The sequence below is a fragment of the Gorilla gorilla genome, chromosome 19 (assembly GCF_029281585.2).
Source record: "Gorilla gorilla gorilla isolate KB3781 chromosome 19, NHGRI_mGorGor1-v2.1_pri, whole genome shotgun sequence".
Lineage (NCBI taxonomy): Eukaryota > Metazoa > Chordata > Mammalia > Primates > Hominidae > Gorilla > Gorilla gorilla.
In genome coordinates, this window is record NC_073243.2 from 25,181,493 (window position 1) to 25,201,346 (window position 19,854).

Sequence of the window (19,854 nt, forward strand, 5' to 3'; positions counted from 1 at the left end):
GAAGAATAAACCCCACGGTCTCCAGGCAGGTAAACTGGTTTTCTTTCAGATGGAGTCTCCCTCTGTCACCTAGGCTGGGCACGATCTTGGCTCACTGCAACCTCCGCCTCCTGGTTTCAAGCAATTCTCCTGTCTCAGTCCCCTGAGAAGCTGGGACTACAGGTGTCTGCCACCACGCCCAGCTAATTTTTTTTTTTTTTTTTTTTTTGTATTTTTAGTAGAGTCGAGGTTTCACCATATTGGTCAGGCTGGTCTCATAAACTCCTGACCTCAGGTGATCCGCCCGCTTTGCATCTCAAAGTGTAAAGTGGGGATTTTAGCCTACTTACTAACAGGCTAGTGGCAGCGGAAGGTAGGTCCCTGCTGCTGGGAGAAAGCCACCTGCCAGGCCCACCTCATGTCACTCTGGAAGGACCGAGAGGTTCAGGCACCAAGGGGCAGACTCATCCCTCCCAGCCGCTCTGCCCAGTACAGTTTCAGAGATTTCTCAGGAAACCTGCATACTGGGGTGTGTGTGTGAACTTTCTAACTTTTTCCCATCACTTTGTGAGTTTTTTTTTTTTTTTTTTTTTTTTTTTAAGACAGAGCCTCATTCTGTGCCCAGGCTGGAGTGCAATGGCACGATCTCGGCTCACTGCAACCTCTGCCTCCCAGGTTCAAGCGATTCTCCTGCCTCAGCCTCCCAAGTAGATGGGATTACAGGCGCTCACCACCATGCCCAGCTAATTTTTGTGTTTTTAGCAGAGATAGGATTTCACCATGTTGGTCAGGCCGGTCTCGATCTCCTGACCTCATGTTCTGCCTGCTTTGGCCTCCCCAAGTGCTGGGATTACAGACGTGAGCCACCACGCCCAGTGAGAATATTACTTCTGAATAGGAGTCCTTCCTCTCCTAGGCTTTCACCATCCTGTAGCGTGCATTTATTCTCAAGAGCAGTTAGAAACAGGACAGTCACTAGCCTTGAAAACAAACGGGAGCCCAAGCCACACCCTGGAATCGCATTCATTCCAGAGCTTCCTTGCAGCCCTGAGGCAGCCCTGGGGATGGAGGGAGAGTGAGGTCAGAGGCCTCGGCCCCTTGCTCTGAGCCACTAGTAGGGGGCGACTGGAAGTGCCTCCTGGATCGCACCCCTGTCCACATCAAGCCTGCAGCAGATGAGGCGAAGCCAGTGTTACAAGTGAGACGTGGGGCCTCCTAAAGGCATGTCACCAGCCTGGGGTCACATGGTTGCTAAATGGCAATGCCAGAAGGAAGGAAAGTCCAGGTCTGCCAGCCTGTCCATTTAGGCTTCCTTTGTCTACATCACAGGAGGCCTGAGCCTAGAGGACAAGTAAGTGAAGAGGTGGGGTTGCCATGTCAATGAAAGAGGCCCTGGGCGAGGCAGAAGGCAGCCAGAGCCCTCCAGTCTTTGCTGTCCTCTCCAGGCACAAGGAGGAAGGAGTTGGACCCAGGTCGGAAGCAGCCTGGTACAGTCCACATTCTCCAGGTTGCTGTGCCCAGGAGGGGCCCCAGGGGACCGCAGGCAGCTGTGTTGATGCTGAGAGTGAGGGGTCATGACCTGGAGGTTTGTTTGAAAACCTGCATAAACATCTTCTATCAGAGGGAGAGCTTATGCTCCTTAGCCAAACAAGTTGTTGGAGATGATGTATTGAGTCAATTTGTTAAGTCTGAGCTGGGGCCATAAACTCTCCCAAAACCCAAAGACTGCTCTAGAGGAGAAGGCTTCATCTCCAGGCAGAGGATCCCAGTTTTGGTCTCGCTCTCCTCGCTGGACTGAAAGATGCTTCCCAGAAGCTGGCCCTGTCCCCTCAAGCAGGAGCTCCATCTTGGCCATTAGCTGGGACCCAGACGCCACCCCCCTTCCCCATTGCTCGACCTTGCCTGCTATGAGCTGAAGGCCAAGACGACCCTCCCGCCCTCTGGCCTGGAGCCAGCACCTGCAGAGAAGTCTGCATTGAGAGGGAAAAGGGGGTATGGAGAAGGTGGCGGGGGAGACAGAGAATGGGGAAGGACCCTCCTCCCACAGCTGTCCCCATTGCAGAAAATGACAATCCATCCTTTTGATGACTTGGATTGAGGTCCTTCGCATCATTCTCAGTGTTTCTCTTTCGGTCACAACCCACTCCAATCTATCAAGAAATCATCTTGACTCTACCTTCAAGGTACATCCAGAACCGGACCGTTCTTCCCGCCTCCCTTGCACCTGCCTTGTGCAGGCAGCGTCACCTCTGCCTCCTAACAGCTCTTCCTGCTTCTGCTCTTGTCCCCTTACAGCCCCACAGTGAGCCCCATGGCCATGAAATCAGGTCATGCACTACGGCTGCCCACTTCTCCCAGGCCAAGCCAAAAGCCTGCAGCAGGCAGCACTGGCCCTCATCCCACCATTTCTCGCAGGTGGCCTCTGGCACCTCCAAGAAGGGACGAAAAGGGGCGGATGCCCTTTGTCTCTCTGCTAAATCATCAGAGGTAAAAATCACCACCAATCCCAAGAACCTGGGGGAAACGCTGAGACGGGTCGTTCAAAGAATGTCGCAGCCCTCCAGGAAAGAGGGTTGCCCAGCGTCCTCATCTTCTCTTCCCTCCTCACTCCCTCCACTCCAGCCAGGCTGGCCTCAGACACACGGGCATCTCTTCCGCTTGGAACACTCTCCTCCGGTGACCTTCCAGGGTCCCTCCCAGGTCTCCTTGTCTTTGATCAAATACCACCTTCTCAATGAGGCCACTCAAATGACCCTATTGAATCCTGCAATGTACCCAGCCTCACCCTGTCCTGGTTTTCTTTTCCACAACACTTAACACCATCCACACCCACATCACAGAACGTAGTAGGTCTATTGTTTTTGTCTGCTAGAATGTAAGCTCCCTGAGAGCAGGGCTCTGTTTCTCACACTGATGTGTTCCCAGAACCTAGAGCAGTGTCTGGCATATACCAGATGCTCAGTAATTATTGAATGAATAGATGGATGGGACCGGGTGTAGTGACTTATGCCTGTAATCCCAACACTTTGGGAGGCCGAAGCGGACGGATCATCTAAGGTCAGAAGTTCGAGACCAGCCTGGCCAACGTGGCAAAACCCTGTCTCTACTAAAAATACAAAAATTAGCCAGTCGAGGTGGGGCATGCCTGTAGTCCCAGCTACTCGGGAGGCTGACACAGGAGAATCGCTTGAACCCAGGAGGCAGAGGTTGCAGTGAGCTGAGACTGTGCCACTGCACTCCAGCCTGGGCGACAGAGCGAGACTCTCTCTCTCTCTCTCTCTCTCTCTCTATATATATATATATATATATAAATGAACGGATGGATGGATGAGAAAAGAAACAGCCAGGAGCTCCAGAGATGAGAGGGAGGCAAAGGGCTGGAACCCACAGAGACAGGAAGTCACCAGGGGGAGGGGCCTGAGGCCAGGAGCATAGCATCCATTTGGGCGCCAGTGTCCAGATGCCCTTTGTCTCCCGCTAAGTCATCGGAGGTGAAATCACCACCAATCTCGAGAGCCTAGGAGGGATGCCAAGACAGGTCACATGAAGCATGTGGCAGCCCTCCAGGAAAGAGGGTCGCCTAGGGGGACCTAGTGTCTCTGGACAGTTTATTTGACATGGGATGAATCTAGGCATCTCAAGGATACACACAGAGCAGAAGAAAAAAACGAGATGGGATTTAACTTCCTGAAAACTCTTTATAATAATGCAGGACAACTGTATATAGCAAACGCCTTCAAAATTTAAACTCTTTAAACATTTAATTCTTCAGCATTAATACACAACAAATGCGGTAACAGGGGTCAGGGGGGTGGTGCGGGGGCAGGTGGGTTACAGCCTCCACTGGGATCAGGGTTTCAACAGTGTTACTTATAAATTATATTACATCCATTTTATTTACTGATCTAGGCAGCCAGAGGGTGGAAGGATATACAATGTGGAGGAAACACATTCATACCGGGGTGAGGAGTGCTGGCGGGAGACACGGCTCTTTAACATGAAAAATGTATAAAGTATTTAGCAAAAGTTACAGAAAACAGATCAAACAAGCAAGTTTATTTTGTTAGAAAATTCCACTCTCATAGGGTTTGCCGATGTGCTCGTGTCTGTGAAGGGGTTGCTTCCGGTCATCTCCTTCCTAACGGAAGGGAAGGGATGCTAAGTTGGGGCCCCTGTCACCAAGGATGGCTGGCGTCCCTTTGAATGTCTGTCCCTGGGTCCACACAGCTGCCTGGAACCCACGACTCCTGAGAGCCCGTCTGCTGCAGGTGATGCTGGAAGGGAAGCGCCCCCACTTGACAGATGAATGCACGGAGGTCCCGACAGGGGATGTGACTTAACTTCAGGTTATGGGACAAAGGAGGCCGCAGAGCAGGGCCAGTCCTGTGCTCTCCCCCTGCATAGCAGGCTTTCCCTCTAGGTCTCCGAGTCACCCCACCCTGAGAGAGCACCCACGTGCTCTGACCTTACATTCCACTGCAATCCCACTAAAGTTTCCCTCAAACACCAAGGAACAGTCCTGAACACCACACGCAATCTCCAAAGGCCATCACCCCAACCTCACCCCACCCCCAGAGACACCTCCCAGGAAGCCCTCCTGCCAGCCATGCCCCAGCATTTAGAACGTGGGGAGAAGCGAATTGGTTTTTGCCCTCTGTCTGATTCTCGCTCTAACCTGCTGCAATGGGAATTGCTTCTTCACCTCCAGGAAAGCCTCAACAAAAATACTCCTGAGGGGGAGACAAGAGTCCTCCCCGGCAAAATTCAACCCAACAGAGTCCTGGCAGCCTCTTCGGCTCCCTACCTTGAGGCCCCGGGGGCTCAGGCTTCCCGGCCCTAATCTTCACCTGGCCTGGATCCAGAAATGTCTCTGGTTCGCATAGAGAGGTACCCAACTGGTCTCGGGACTCACCTTTCACTGAGCAGGGGGCATGAACAAGACATAGCTTAGCGGAGTGTTTACCTCAGGGGTCACACTCAGCCTGGTCTGGCCTTAACTGGGTGTGGTCCTGTCCCTGCCACCATGTACCACCATCCAGTGGGGTGCAGGCACAGGCCAGGCTGTGTGATCACCAGCTAGGCAAGGCTCCAGCTGCGACAAGGACTCCATCTTCACGCCTCTCCTGGCTCCTGGGGAGTAGACTCCAGAACATACTATCAAAGATCGGCGAATGAGATCCAAACGGTCATTACTTGCACTGTCTTTGGGGGGTCCTAGGAGAAACTACCTCATTCTTAACAGCTCATAAAACTCTTAATTTTAGCTCCATTTGAATCTAAATGGAAAAGTACCAAGGCATCTCTCTCACCAGGACTTGAGGCAATTCTATGCACGACTGTGCAGATGAGAGCCAGACACAGCATGAACACGTGTACAGGGTACATCATTGGAAATGAGAAAGGAAGGAGGTACATGCAGTTGCCGGTGGCCTGAGACACTCATCTAGAACAAACACCCTCAGCTTGCAGATGAAGCAACAGATCCAGGAAAGCATCATGATGAGCCCCAGGGCCAGCCCCAGCCTTCTTGTCCATGCTGCTTCTGCTCACCTTTCAAAGCCTCCAACGCCCAATACATAGCCAAGGACCATGTGACACTGAAGCCTGGGTCCCAGAAGGGAGCAGATCTGCTGGCTGAGATGCAAGCTTCAGGTTGCAGCAGACGTGAGCAGCAATTGAGCACCCATCCATCCCTTCCCCTCCCATCCCTGGATTCTTTCTGCACTACCAAAAACCCACCACGCGCCAAAAGGCGAGTGTGAGCCCTAAGAACAGCTTGTGGGCACAGCTGGCATTTGGAGGAGGAGCCTGGGGAGCTGAAGGAAGCAGCAAGCTGGAAGTGGTCGTGCAAACAAGTTGAAGACCCTGGGCCAAGAACTTCCAGGGCGAAAGGCTCAGTGTACAAATAAAGAAGCAGAGTAGTACGCCCATGCAATGAAATACTTCCCAGCAAGGAGAAGGAACAAACCACACGCACACATCGTGAATGACTCAAAAGCATTAAGCTGAGGGAAAGATGCCAGACTCAAAAGGCGACATCAGTGTGACTCCATTTATATGACATTCTAGAAAAGGCAAAATTATAGGATCAGATAATCAATCAGGGTTGCCAGGGAAAGAGGGCAGGAGGAGGGAATTTTTTGGAGTGTTAAAAACAGGTTGATCTTGGTGATGGTCACAAGACACTAAATTTGTCAAAATTCACAGAACTGTATATTTCCGAAGGGTGAATTTTACTGGATGTCAATCATACCTCAATAAACCTGGGAAAAGGTGGTGGCGATGGGCCTTGTAGGGATGGAAGGATTATGGGGATAAGACCATGTCCAGGCTATGTGGGCGGGCAGCTGATCTGTACCCCACTTAACATTAGAAGTGCTCTCTCCCACCTACACAAGGAATGCATCTTGAGCCTTCTGTTTAAACGCTCCTTGTCAAGACTACCTGCAGCTGGAAGTAAAATCACCTAAACAAGCCAAGGTCGCTGATGTCCTTCGAATTTTATGGCTTGTATTTCCAAAAGGGAGTTCGGCTCAGCCCAGATTTTTCTGCATCCATCCACTAGTCTAGTAACTGATTGGTTTTCACGAAGGGTAGGGAAAGAAACCGCTGGTTGGTGAATTCGTTGGTACACTGTTTCGGTGTGCCCGGCTGTTTATCAATCCTGACTAGCAGAGCACTGCCTCCCACCGCAGACATTCTCCTTGGCCAACAGGGTGCTGAGTGGAGGTAGAAAGGAGGCCCAGGGTGGCCCCACTGACAGAATCTCAGGGCCGCCATCCCCACGCTCCAAGGGGCCTATGTGTTGCCACTGACGGAAAGCACTAGAAAGAATAGAGGGTAACAAGTGGCTCTTCCTGGAGGTTGTCACAGCAACCAACTTGGAACACCATTTGGCTTAAGGATTTTTTTTTTTTCTTTTTAAATCAGGCTTTCACAAACAGATCTTATGCATCAGTCTCCTGGGTGGAGGCAGGTAGAAGGGGCTGACTTGTTCTCAGAAATGGAACGGACATTCTCAAGAATAGCCCAGACCCGCCCACTTTGAATAAACCCAGCTAAGTCCTCACCTAAGCACCAAGACGTAAAACAAAACAACAACCCGGATAGCGTGCTTGCCTCTCCAAAGTGCAGTCTTTTATTTTCTCAGTGGCATCCTAATCTTGATTTCAACCAGAAACGGGCCCCTGTTCATACGGATAGGGGTTCTGGACTGTTGACTCTAGCCCTGGTCTTAATTCACTGGCAATTTCACAGCCTCACTGGGTACCCTTGAGCTTCACTTTCCTATTTGCAAAGAGTTATTTATAATTTTTTTGAGATGGAGTCTTGCTCTGTCACCCAAGCTGGAGTGCAGTGGCCCGATCTTGGCTCACTGCAATCTCTGCCTCCCAGGTTCAAGCGATTCTACTGCCTCAGCCTGCCGAGTAGTTGGGACTACAGGTGTACACCACCACGTCTGGCTAACTTTTTGTATTTTTAGCAGAGACAGGGTTTCACCATGTTAGCCAGGATGGTCTCGGTCTCCTGACCTCGTGATCTGCCCACCTCGGCCTCCCAAAGAGCTGGGATTACAGGCATGAGCCACCGTGCCCGGCCCTTATTTGTAAAGAGTTATTTAAAGCAAACAAATAAATTTCTGAAATTCGAATTGGATATGGGCCATGAGGGTCTGGTGACCAGGTGATTAAAATCTTGTTGCTGTCTACCTTCCATCCAACAGGTAAATGCCTCACGACGGTGGTTTATATTATAATAAAGAATCCCAGAGGGTTAAGTGTGGAGAGGGTACAATGTTCTTATTATACTCTTCTCAGTCGACATGGAGAATAGAGGAGAGCAGAGGAATGCCCATCTTACATACAACTACAGCGCCGCTTCTCAGCATGCCTGGCTTGTCTTGAGCATTCGCTGAATAAATGAATGTAGATTAATCAGAACAACAGACTTACCTCTGAAAACTTAAATTCTGCAGAGTACCTATGTATCAATGCCAAGGTTGCTGACCGGTAAGGCCCCTGAAAACGAGAGATCACAGGCTTCCCTGACGACAGGGCCATTATAGCGTCCTCAGATTAGATCTTAGCACAATGGCTTAACTTGCTTGATGAATGAATAACAGAGGGAAGAAAGAAAGGAAGTACGTGAAGGGGGTAAAGAGAAGGAGGTGAGGGGATGAGGGGGGAAAGAGTGACCTCCAAAAATGGACTGGCCCAAACTGGGCCAACTTGAGCTACCCTGGAAGACGCAAGAGGGCTCACTCTATCCCAGGGATGAACAGAGGACTCTGGAATCCTCAGATGTAATGGAAAAGTCAATGAGCCATATTGTACTCAAAATATCTTGTTAATAACAAGGCTATTGGCTTTGAATGTTTGGAAATCATCCACAAAGTAGTTTACTAAGCCACAAAGCAATTACCACTAGCACCCATTTTTCATAAAGAAACCAAGAAATAATATTCTAAAATTGGTAGCTGGTGTCATGACCCAAACCCCAGATCTGGACAGAGTGGTTCTCCATCCCATGGACAGATCCTACCAGGAGGTCTTCACGTCGGTGAAGGCCTTTGCGCTGGCCTTTTTGGTTGCAATGTTTCAAGAACAAGAGAAAAGTGACAACGTTTGGTTGACTTTAGTATATTAGGCATTTTTCTAATGTGAACTATAAGAAAGCAATTCTCATTCAATGAAAGAGGCGCCAAAAAATTAGAGATTAATAAGTCATCGGTTTCTAGCACGTTGACTGAAAGACCAGTGAGTTGTGCTTGTTGAATTCTGCCCTCACTGCAGATGCGCAGGTCAAACGCAAAGTGGTCAATGGGAAAAATGAAGAAAGATGGATTTCCAGGGCATGGGCTCCCGACTAGAATCTGCCCCTCGCTCACGCTTCTCCCGGCCCCTTTAGACTCTTTAGACTGACATGGTGGAGAATGTGTTTGCTGTGGTAGAGAAAGGGAGAAAGTAATGAGCTGGGCCAAACAGCAGCACTGAAAGCTTCCCAAGTCACACTCAGACCAGACTTTTCCAGGGATTGGAAGATGGAGAGAGGGAAAGGAGGTGCAGACACCAAGTGAGGGTTTGGTGCAGGGCTCTGGAACGTCCAGAAGGAGCTGGAAGCAAAGGTGGCGGGACACTGCCTGAAAGGCGACAACCTAGTGTGGCCACAAGAGAGTCTGCTATGCCTGTCCAGTGCCCACCAGTGACAGAAAACTGTACAAGCGACAGCAGTCCCAGCCCTGCCATACACAAGAAGACAGAGCCATCTGGGGGATGGCAAAGACTTGCCCTAACCCATCTCACATGTAGGACTGACCCGGCCCCATTAAGAGCCTGTGGTGGGCAGCCTGGGAGAGTGGGGGCCAGGGCAGCCCAAAGGTGCAGAGGGCACCGTGGCGGACAGGCCCCAGCTTGCTGGCCTCTGAGACGAGCTGGTTTGTTTCCATCCCTGAAGCCTTTGGACGAGCTGGATGAGGTCTTGATAACTGAGAACTTTGGAAAGCTTTCTCTAATGAGACTGGGAAGGGCTGGCAGGGTGGGGGCAGGGGCCTCCCCGAGGAAGCAGGTGGGGGAAGGATGGATTGGCATTTCCAGAGGAGACTTTACAGATGGCGCCTGATCTCATGGGACATGATTCAGCGCTCAATTTGGGGCTAATTTGCCGAATGAGGTAGTTCCATCCTGACCTCTCCAGGCATGGTGGGTCTGGGAAGACAGGAGCCAAGCCTTCCTCCTAAAACCCCTGGTGATGAACAGTGGCTGAGAAAGCCAGATGTGGACTCCCAGAATGCAATGGGAAAAAAATAAAGAAGGAGGGCTGCAAAGGATTCTGGGTGCGGCTGTGAGCTGAATGGCACCTTCTACCCATGATTCTGATCCTGACACCTGGCTTAGAGACAGAGACCTCCCTCCCCTGATCCTCCAAAGCCCTGGGGACAAGGGAGCCAGCTGGAGGAAGAGCCTTGGGGCTTCCAGGGCACAAGCATGTGACAGTGACCCCTACGAAACTCGGCAAGGACCACAAAGTTCCAGCCTCCGTTTGTTTCAGAGCGGCAAGCACAGCATGGGAGTCAGGGGGTCTTCAGCCTCAGAGACAAGGGCAGGGCTGTGGGTCTGTCTTCTGGGCCTGGGAATATGGGGGAGCCCCCAGCTAGGCTGTCCGGGTCACCCTTCTGGAATCACCAGCTCTCTCCCCTCTCCTCAGTGGCCCAGGAGAGAGGGTGGGAGGCATCCACTCGGCATGGGCCCCACGGTGGGAGCCCAGCCCCCCTCCCCAGCAGGACCCCCCGAAGCTGCACAGGCCCATCTAGATTTCCATGTCCACAGGGCGGATGTTGCCCGTCTTGTGCTCTCTGACCCACAGCTCCCTGTCTTTGGCTGGGTCCACTTTTCGAAGCAGCTGATCCACGGGCTCGACTGTCTGCAAGAGACAGAGAAAATGCGACACTGTTAGAGACGGCGGCCAAGCCAGGGAGGTCTCCTCTGAGACATGCTGTCCTCGCCTTAGTGTCTCTCAGAGCAGCCTCTCTAGAGGGCTCCGGGGCCCCAGGGGAGGCCCATCTGAGGGACAGCACATGAAGAGGGCTGTGAACGGGGAACCCAGAATGCATCCCGACCCTGCTTCTCACCCTGCAGACCCCAGGCCTGGATTGAGAGGCCAGGAGGGCCTTAAAACCTGTCTCTATCCCTTCCACCCCACATTTACCACCAGTGAACAGGACAAATAAAACTTGAGCTTTAGGTATTTTGAATATTGCTAGAAGTTGTTTTTTTTGGTTTTGTTTTTTAAGAAATTTAATAATGTCTTCAGCTACTGTAACTGTTACGAGCTTCTTTCTCCTCAGGGTAACAGCTCACGTGTGTGTCCACTTCATGTACCAGGGTCGGAATCACACAGACGTCCAGGACAATCCTGAGAGGCCCAGTCCACGAGGCCACCCCCAGGCCAGAGCACCTGCCCACTGCCTGCCTTTAGGGCAGATTCACTTGCAGCAGCCACTTAACCTGCCATGGCCTAGCGCCAGGCGGCTCTCCCCAGGCCCCGTGTCACCCGGGAGCCCCGCTGGGCTGGAAACTCACGCTTTGGTTGAACATGTCTGTTTCATGCCGCAGCTGCGTGTACTGGCACAGGTGTTGCCGGATCATCTCTACCCTCTCCACCTCCAGCCGCTCTAGCTCCTGCCGAGAAAGCAAAGGCCAGAGAACTCTGAGCACGTCCCCTCCACTTGGGGGTCCTCCCACCAAGACCACAAAACGCAAGTCACTGGCTGTGGACATTCTGCCCCACTGACTCTCTGGGGTCTGATGAAGAGCGTGCCCCATACCTAAGGTGAAGGTGAAGCTGACGACAGCAGCAGCGGCTGTTTTACTTCCTGAAAAGCCTGCTCCGCCACGCACAGTGCTGAGGGCTTTACGTGCGTTCCTTAACTGTCCTCGTTACAATTTTAAGAGATCGTTTCTGTTATTATCCCCATTCTCCAAGCAAGGGAACTGGGGAACTAACACCTAGAGAGGCAACAACACAGCTCACCCACAGCGACACGGAATTATGGGAGGGACAGGATTTAAACCAGAGTCCATCGGGCTGTTACTCATGGCAATGCACCCATGCAGCCCTAGCCCTGGTGCCCTGATGGGGTACAACAAGGGGGCACATGTGGGAGCTCCATGCCACACATTCCTGGGGCCTTGTCCCTGGGCCTCTGCTGAGCAGCCTCCCTTCCTCTGCCCATGCCTAGTGCTGTGGCCGCAATAGAGACTGGGCTAGGGAGGCAGACTGGGCTGCATGTGGCACAGCTTTTGTCAAAGGGGAGAGTGGAAAGGGTTTGTCCTCTGGTTTCTAGATGGTTTTGTGTCTTTGGAATCTAGGGGATCCGGCTGTTATTCTGCATACAACTAGGTCACTGCCCAGGTGATTAACCAGAAAGGGGGGTAAAGCAGGAGGCTTAATTAGGAGATTAACCAGGAGGAAAACTAGGTCACTGTCCCTGAGGGAGGCCTCTAATCTGCTCTGGTGGGCTGACACCTGGGGAAGGCAGCTGGTTAGTCCTGTGCTGGATGGACAGGGGTGGCTTTAGGCAGTGGGCTGATCCGATGAGCACTTGGCATGATGCCTCCTGTCCCATCTGGCCCAAGTACCAGCCACACTTCACTGTCCACTCGGGCAGGTGCTGACTGATAAGGAGATGCTGCCCCTTTACAAGAAATACTCAAGAGCATCATCAGCCCTGCCGCCTGTTGTTCACTCTTGGTGAGAGGCCGCCCCCCGACCCCACTACCTAGCTCCATCCTCACCCATCCATCCACTTTGCAAGGATCTCCTACCAAGGACCTGCAACTCGTGTGTGTGCATGTGTGGGGCAGTCCTCTCTTCCTATAGCTTGGCTATTTTTCCTAAAGAGGCCATTGTCCACTTAGTTGAGGAGAGTCCTCAGTTGACCCTGACCTCTCAGGGGACAGCCCAAGAAGGATGTAGCCATATCCAACCCAACCCTGCCCACGTCCACACAGCTAGGAAGCGCTGGAGCAGAGATCTGAATCCACATAAGCTGGCTCACATTGAGGTTTCGACCCCAACACTGAAGTAGATTTGATGACCATCTCCAGGGTCACTCCACCCCATCATCCCTGCGCCCACCAACAACCACCAGGGGCTGCTCTGTGTCAGCCTCTGTACTGCCATGTCCACACATCCCTGACCACTTACCAATGTGGTGGTCACCATCTCTTCAAACCATTTGGACTGGGCCTGGTTGTAGAGATCCACACAGCGCATGAGGTCATCTCCTGGAAGAAGACCACAGTCACCATCATGAAGCGTCCTATCCTCACCATGACTCTGTGCCCCACCCTTAGCCCCACAGCCAAGCCTTCTCCTCCCCCTGGGGTCATGGTGGCCACTGGAAAGCTGGAAAAGGGATGGCAGTAGGAAGAAGAAGAAAGCAGAGCCAGGGAAGGAAGGGGGCAACCCAGCCCCATGAGAAACCAGCTCAGGTGTCCCCCTGAAGCCTGACCCCAGATACCAAGGATTCAGGATGGTGGTTCTCGTTTTGTGTGTGTGTGTGTGTGTGTGTGTGTGTGTGTCTAGGGTATTCCTAGGACCCCCAATCCTATCATGAGCCCAAGAAATGCTTCCCTCTCTAAAGATGGCAGTTTTATTTTACACTGGGGAGTCCAGATTGGTTAAAACATGTCACACACAATTTGGTGCTAAGAATAATTAAGGAAGATAAATTTGCAGATCATGTAAGAGTGTGTGTGTGTGTGTGTGTGTGTGCATGAACACATGGCAAGATGTCCTTCTGAAACACAAAAGAACGCATCTGTAGTCACAGTCTAAAACATGCACTGGAGCAGCACACCCCAGCTTCAGGAGAGTAGCTACCTTGGGAAACAGAGAAAGGGTGAGTGGACAGGAATCAGCTCCTTCTATTGCATTTTATGTCATCACAGAAAGATCCGAGGCAAACATAACTATTCAATCTTTATGACTACTCTATTACTTTGTTATCATATGTATGTTTAGAACATTTTGTAATTAGAAAGAAAACACACTGCGAAGTAATTGCAAACATTACTAAGCGTACCAGCACCTTGGAATCTTGCTACACAAATCACAGTCTGTAGGCCAGTGGCACTTGTATGCCCTGGGGTCAGCTAGAAATTCAGAAACCCAGGACAGATCCGAGACCTACTACTGAATCAGAGACTGCATGTTTATGAGACGCTCTGGTAATGTGTGTGCACGTGGCAGGCAGAGCAGCACAGCTCTCATGCACGGCTCTGTCTCAGCGTAGCTTCCTCATCTTCACAGGGCTCCAGCAAGAGGAAGGCATCATGGTGTTTGCTCACGATGGAAAAAGCTCATGAGTGAACCCCAAAGTGAAGTAATTTTCTCTAGTAATTCTAGAAGCAGAATGCTAGAGTAGAATTTAGTAATTCGAGTAGAGTCAAAGTGACTCCTATAGTATCATCATTGTGGCTCATAGGTACTCTGACAGGAAAGTCAAAGAGAACAGGGAAGGTTATGTCTCCATGCCCCAGGCCTAGCTGCGAACCACACCCCTAGCTATGCCACACACCAGACGCAAGTGTGCCTTGAGTAACAGAGCCCACACCAAGGCATTTATTCATTTTGTTCTTGGTCCAAGGCCAATGACTGGGCCCTTGATCCCAAGAGGCACTGAACTGGAGAGAAGAAAGTGGATGCTGCACCGTAAAATGCATTTTTTTTCTTTTTTTTTTTTTTTTTTTGAGACGGAGTCTGGCTCTGTCACCCAGGCTGGAGTGCAGTGGCGCAATCTCGGCTCACTGCAACCTCCACCTCCCGGGTTCAAGTGATTCTTCTGCCTCAGCCTCCCGAGTAGCTGGTACCACAGGCACGCGCCACCACCCCTGGCTAGTTTTTGTATTTTTAGTAGAGATGGGGTTTCACCATATCGGCCAGGCTAGTCTCGAACTCCTGACCTTGTAATCCGCCCGCCTCAGCCTCCGAAATGCAAATGCATTTCTAGCAAGAGCTCCTGCCTGGCCGAGGAGGAGGGCGGCGTGCTGCTCTGTACACTGTGAAACTCCCTGAGCCCTGTGTGTCAATGCTGATTTTGAGAAATTGCTTCAGGAACTTCCACAGCATTGAGAAACAGAGTAGGTCAAGGGGGCTGTGCCTTCTCTCTATGGCAGCCCAAGAGCTTGAAATTGGAACTTTTTAGAACAGTATTGGTTAAGACCATGGACTGTGGGACAAGAATGCCTTTGTTGGCCGGGCGCGGTGCCTCACGCCTGTAATCCCAGCACTTTGGGAGGCCGAGGTGGGTGGATCACGAGGTCAGGAGATCGAGACCATCCTGGCTAACACGGTGAAACCCTGTCTCTACTAAAAATATAAAAAATTAGCCAGGCGTGGTGGCAGGCGCCTGTAGTCCCAGCTACTCGGGAGGCTGAGGCAGAAGAATGGCATGAACCAGGGAGGCAGAGCTTGCAGTGAGCAGAGATCGCACCACTGCACTCCAGCCTGGGCGACAGAGCAAGACTCCATCTCAAAAAAAAAAAAAAATGCCTTTGTTGTCAACCCAGCTCAACTACTTATTAGCTATGTAATCGTAGACAAGTCGGTTAACCTGCGCTTGCCTCCGTGTCTTCATCTGTAAAATGGAGATAATGATTGTATCTTTACCAAGTTGTTATGAGGAATAAATATGTCAAAATATGTAAAGCACTTAGAATAGAGATGGGCGTAGAGAGCCAAATATTAATATGGGCTATGGTGGTGATGAAGATAATGATGATGGTGATGATGATCCCTGAGGATCTGATGTCTTTCCTTCTAGTAGCCTTGGAAAAGATGAGGAAGAGGGAGGAAAGGAACAGAAGGAAAGAACAGGTGGCATTTCCTGAGCAACAGGCTGTCCAGCAAAATGGCGACAAGCAGAGTCTCTGGAATGAGAGGAGACTGAATTCTGGCTTCGCCGCTCCACCACTGTGGACCTCATGGAAGGTTCTCATTTTCTCTGCCATCAGTCTTCTCATTTGTAAAGGGTATAAAAATACCTCCCTGCAGGGGGACTGTGCTGATCAAAAGAGACAATGCTCTAAAGCATGGAGGCTGGCCACAGCGAGTGCTCAGAAGAGGCGATATTTTTCAGAGTTAGGTCTAAGGACTGTCACTTTCGTCACAAAATAATTCCAAACTACAGGAATGAGAGACCGTATTATCTGATGACAATGCAATAAAACTATGTAAAAAAAAATAGCAAGATTAGAAAACAACAACAAAGCCCTTGCTTGTAAACATATAAAGATTTTCTTTGAAACAATTATTGGTTCGAAGATCAAATGAAAACCCAAATAGCAAAACATAATGAAAATAGCAGAAATAAAACCACCACAAATAAGAACCTGTGGAATATGGTTAGACCACCAGTGTAAGGAAAAATAAATGTCTGGTGGGTTAAATATTTCACTGTCTTTTTTTGTTTGTTTGTTTTGTTTTTTGAGACAGAGTCTCTCTCTCTTGCCCAGGCTGGAGTGCAGTGCTGCGATCTCAGCTCACTGCAACCTCTGCCTTCTGGGTTCAAGCGATTCTCCTGCTTTGGCCTCCCAAGTAGCTTGGATTATAGGCACACACCACCACACCCAGCTAAGTTTTGTATTTTTAGTAGAGACGAGGTTTCACTATGTTGGCCAGGCTGGTCTTGAACTCCTGACCTCGTGATCTGCCCGCCTGGGCCTCCCAAAGTGCTGGGATTACAGGCGTGAGCCACCACAGCCGGCCTTCACTATTTTAAAAACAAAAACAAAAATAAACACCTGAAACAAAAAAAAAAAAGTAAGAAAAAACTCTCTAGGTGATTAAAAAAAAAAGATCTAAATCAGCTCCGAAAGCTAGGCTTCTTATGGGAAATATCACTGTACAGAAAAACAGCAAGAAAAAATAGACAAACAAGCAAAAAAAATTACAAAGAACAAAACTAAAAGACAAATGACAATCTAGGAAAAATATCTGCAATTAAAATGAAAAACGATTCATCTCCCTGATAAAGAATCTATGGTCAGTGGGGAAAGGATATGAGTTAATCAGTTCACAGAAAGTACAACAATGATTTATATGTATATTTTACATACTCAACCTGGGTTATGGAGAAAAGCAAATTAAAAACAAAATATCATTTTTCCCCACTCACTAACAATTTCAAATCTTGATAACACACAATGTTGATAAGCATTTAGAGAACAGGCATTATTCATAGATGCTGTTGATGGGTGCTCTCTCTGGAAAGCAATTTGGAAATATCCATCAAGATGAATAATACCCTTTGACTCAGCGACTATATTCTCTCTATATGCAGATCTGGACTTAGGCACACACAAAGATGCAGGTACAATAACACAGCTTCACTGGCTGGCAAGCACTCTGAAACAATCTAAGAGCCCTAAACCTCAGTTAAGGGAATGATGAAACAAATTTGGGTACAATCATACAACTGGACACTGGCCAGCCATTAAAAAGTTTGATATGCATGAATGGATGGGCAAAAAGATTTACAGAAATGAAAAAGAGGTATTTCCAAGATATATTAAATAAGTTCAGAAGACAGATTGTACGATCAAATGTATATAAATTTAAGTATTTAAAAATCAAAACACTAGGAAGAGATGGTGATTATTTCTGTGAATAGCATTTTATATTCTTGTCTGCTGATTAAAATATTTTGCCATGTACCAATACTGTTTTTGCAATATAATTGTTTTTTGAGGTAGAGTCTCTCTCTGTCACCCAGGCTGGAATGCAATGGTGTGATCATAGTTCACCGCAGCCTTAACCTCCTGGGTTCAAGCCATCCTCCACCTTAGCCTCCTGAGTAGCTGATTCTACAGGCATGCACCACCATGCCTAGCTAATTTTTTCAAATTTTTTTTGTAGAGATGAGGTACTATGTTGTCCAGGCTGGTCTCGAACTCCTGGGCTCAACTGATCCTCCTGCCTCAGCCTCTCAGATTGCCGGATTACAGGTGTTAGCCACTGCACCTGGCCTATAATTTATTTTTTTAATAACTTAATAATTTAAACAGATCTCTTCCCCTTCTGTGCCCCCCCCTTCTCTCTACCAATAAATATATTGTGCCCTCTACTTCTGGATCCTGTAATTTATTATTGTGCACTATAAGATTTGTATAATAAATGTTATCCTTCTATTACATTATTTTTTATTGACATTTCTATCTTACCTTATTTTGAAATGTAAGGTGGCTGCTTTCTTCTATAATGAAGGAATTGTAACAGGTTCACCAGAAATTGAGGTGAAAGGGACCTACAGACCAAACTCTACTACTACGGCACACATTCTAATTCCAGAGGCAACATGCGTGTCCTCTCGTGCAATGAAACGTGGCTTCCTTTATATCTAGTTACCGAGGTTTTCACTGGCTCTACCAGGCCTTCTCTTCCTCTTTGTGTATTAGCTAACTTTGACCACTAGGTGGAAGCAGAAACCAACTCATTGGGAGACTATTCCCAAGAGACTGAAATCTGGTTATTTCTTTAAACAAAGTGTCAGCCTCTGTTCCCAGGGCAGGAGCCCATCCCCATAGGTGAACCTTCAGAGAGAGCACTGCTTCCTGGGGAAGTGGGCAGCTTGGGTGAGCTGTGTGCTTCTGTGGGCTCTGAACAGGGACAGGGCCCTGAGCTCTCAGTGCATGAAGGAGTTTGTCCACCTCCTGGTCAGAGATCTGGGGCTTGGGCGGAAAACAAAAAAAGCCATGACCAGGGAGAGAGTAAGGAGTCCAGCCTCTACCATGCCCCAGAACTAGCCTGGCCTGTGTCCTTCCTCTGACCCCCAAAGTCTCTTTCTTTGAGATCTCTGGGTGTGGGTCAGAGAGGAGGGAAGAGGGGGTACCTCCTGGGACACAAGGGAAGTAATTTCCTCGCTGTAGTCTTGCAAAGGAGAGATGCACCCTCGCCAGTCACCTCATCTCCTAGCCCCGTGCCCTCTCCTTCTGTGTGCACTGACCAGGCCAGGCGGGTGCCCAGCACTCACCAGCCTGTGTGGACTTTCTCCGCGCCTTCTTGATGTCCTCCTCTGTCTTGTTGCTCAGCTTGATCTCCAGCTGCTGGGTCTTCATCTCCAGGTCTCTCTGCCGCTCTGTGAGGGCTTTCCGGGCCTGGGGTCCAAGGACACGGAGAAGCTGCTCATAAAGCTCGGAGCCAGTGGGCCTCCTGGGCCACGCAGCCCAGCTTCCCTTTGGAGTCCTTTTGCCCCTTGTTTGTGTGGATGATGCCACAGTGGTCCAGAGAGGCCCAGCAGCCAGAGTGGCACCTCCCAGCTAGGTAGAGGCTACAACCCAGCTCTTTTCGTCCTTGCCTCTTCCAGTGACATCTGGACTCAGCCTACCTCAATCTCTCAAACCACGTTTTTTTCCCGATGGAGCCTGTACAAGGACTGGGGACCTAGGCAGTCCTAAAGTCACAGCCCCTCTGCTTGGAAGGGACCACAAAGGCCACCTGTGTCACCTCCCTGCAGCACTTAATAGGATGTAGCAACAGCCCTCCCGTTCTGGAGCTGGACAAGCCTCGGCCCTCTCGTTCCCCTCACTGTACTGCCTTTCCTCCAGGCCACCACTGGCATCTCTGTGGTCCTTGGGTGGTGGCAGCTGGCTGGGCCCAGGGTGTCCCAGCAGTTTGAGCCCCCTTCTCCTCTCTAAGGCACTGGGGACTGGGAATCAGTCCCTGGGGCACACTCTCTTCCCTCTAAGGTTGAACATCAGTTCCCTGGAGGTGAGACCACCCAGGACTCAGCCTCATCCCTGAGCAGGAAGGAGAGCAGGGAGGGGGTGACTGAGTCAGGACGACTCTGCCAGGTGAGGCTTAAACACAGGGCCCCACGTGAACCAGCAGCAGCACTGCTAGGCTCGGGGTTTAACTGGTCGCCAACAGCCACTCGACTGCCCACTGCAGCTGCAGCCTCTCCTCGCACCCCTGGCCCTCTGGGTGGTCATTCCAGCACCACAGGGAGGCAGCTCCTATCTGCCCTTGGATGGGTGGGGTGCTCCGGCGTAGGCACGAGGCTTGGACATCCCCCTATTCCCCTACCTGGGGACAAAGACTCAGCCTTGGCGTATGGAGCCACTGCTGGCTTCCCAGTCCCCCTTCTTCCAGGCAGTCCCCCATGCACCTGCCCTGACCCAGCGTCCTGGGCCTCTCACCTTCTCCACCGAGGCATAGCGGCTGGCGAGCTGCTTGCGAAGGTCGGCAATGTGGTGGTCGCACTTCTTCATGTCTTTCTTGAAGTTCTCACGGAAGTTCATCAGGGGCTTCTCCACCTCGCTGTGAAGCTGTGGGAGAGTGGAGATGCACACTCAGGACCCAGGGCAACAGCTGTAA

The 19,854-nt window shown here is 50.3% G+C and overlaps 1 protein-coding gene across 7 annotated transcripts in view; it reads right to left on the bottom strand.

Annotated features, from left to right (window-relative positions):
- Positions 1 to 3,721: 3,721 nt before the first annotated feature.
- GAS7 (growth arrest specific 7) overlaps positions 3,722 to 19,854 on the bottom strand; it is a 289,087-nt gene continuing 272,954 nt past the window's right edge. For all 7 annotated transcript variants that reach the window (XM_031003186.3, XM_004058579.5, XM_055367910.2 and 4 more), the window contains 5 exons: positions 19,677 to 19,805; positions 18,512 to 18,635; positions 12,685 to 12,764; positions 11,058 to 11,156; positions 3,722 to 10,398 (listed from right to left, as the gene is read on the bottom strand). In XM_031003186.3, coding sequence (XP_030859046.1) covers positions 10,285 to 10,398; positions 11,058 to 11,156; positions 12,685 to 12,764; positions 18,512 to 18,635; positions 19,677 to 19,805 — 546 coding nt within the window. In that variant the 3' untranslated portion in view covers positions 3,722 to 10,284. The remainder of the gene's footprint in view (positions 10,399 to 11,057; positions 11,157 to 12,684; positions 12,765 to 18,511; positions 18,636 to 19,676; positions 19,806 to 19,854) is intronic.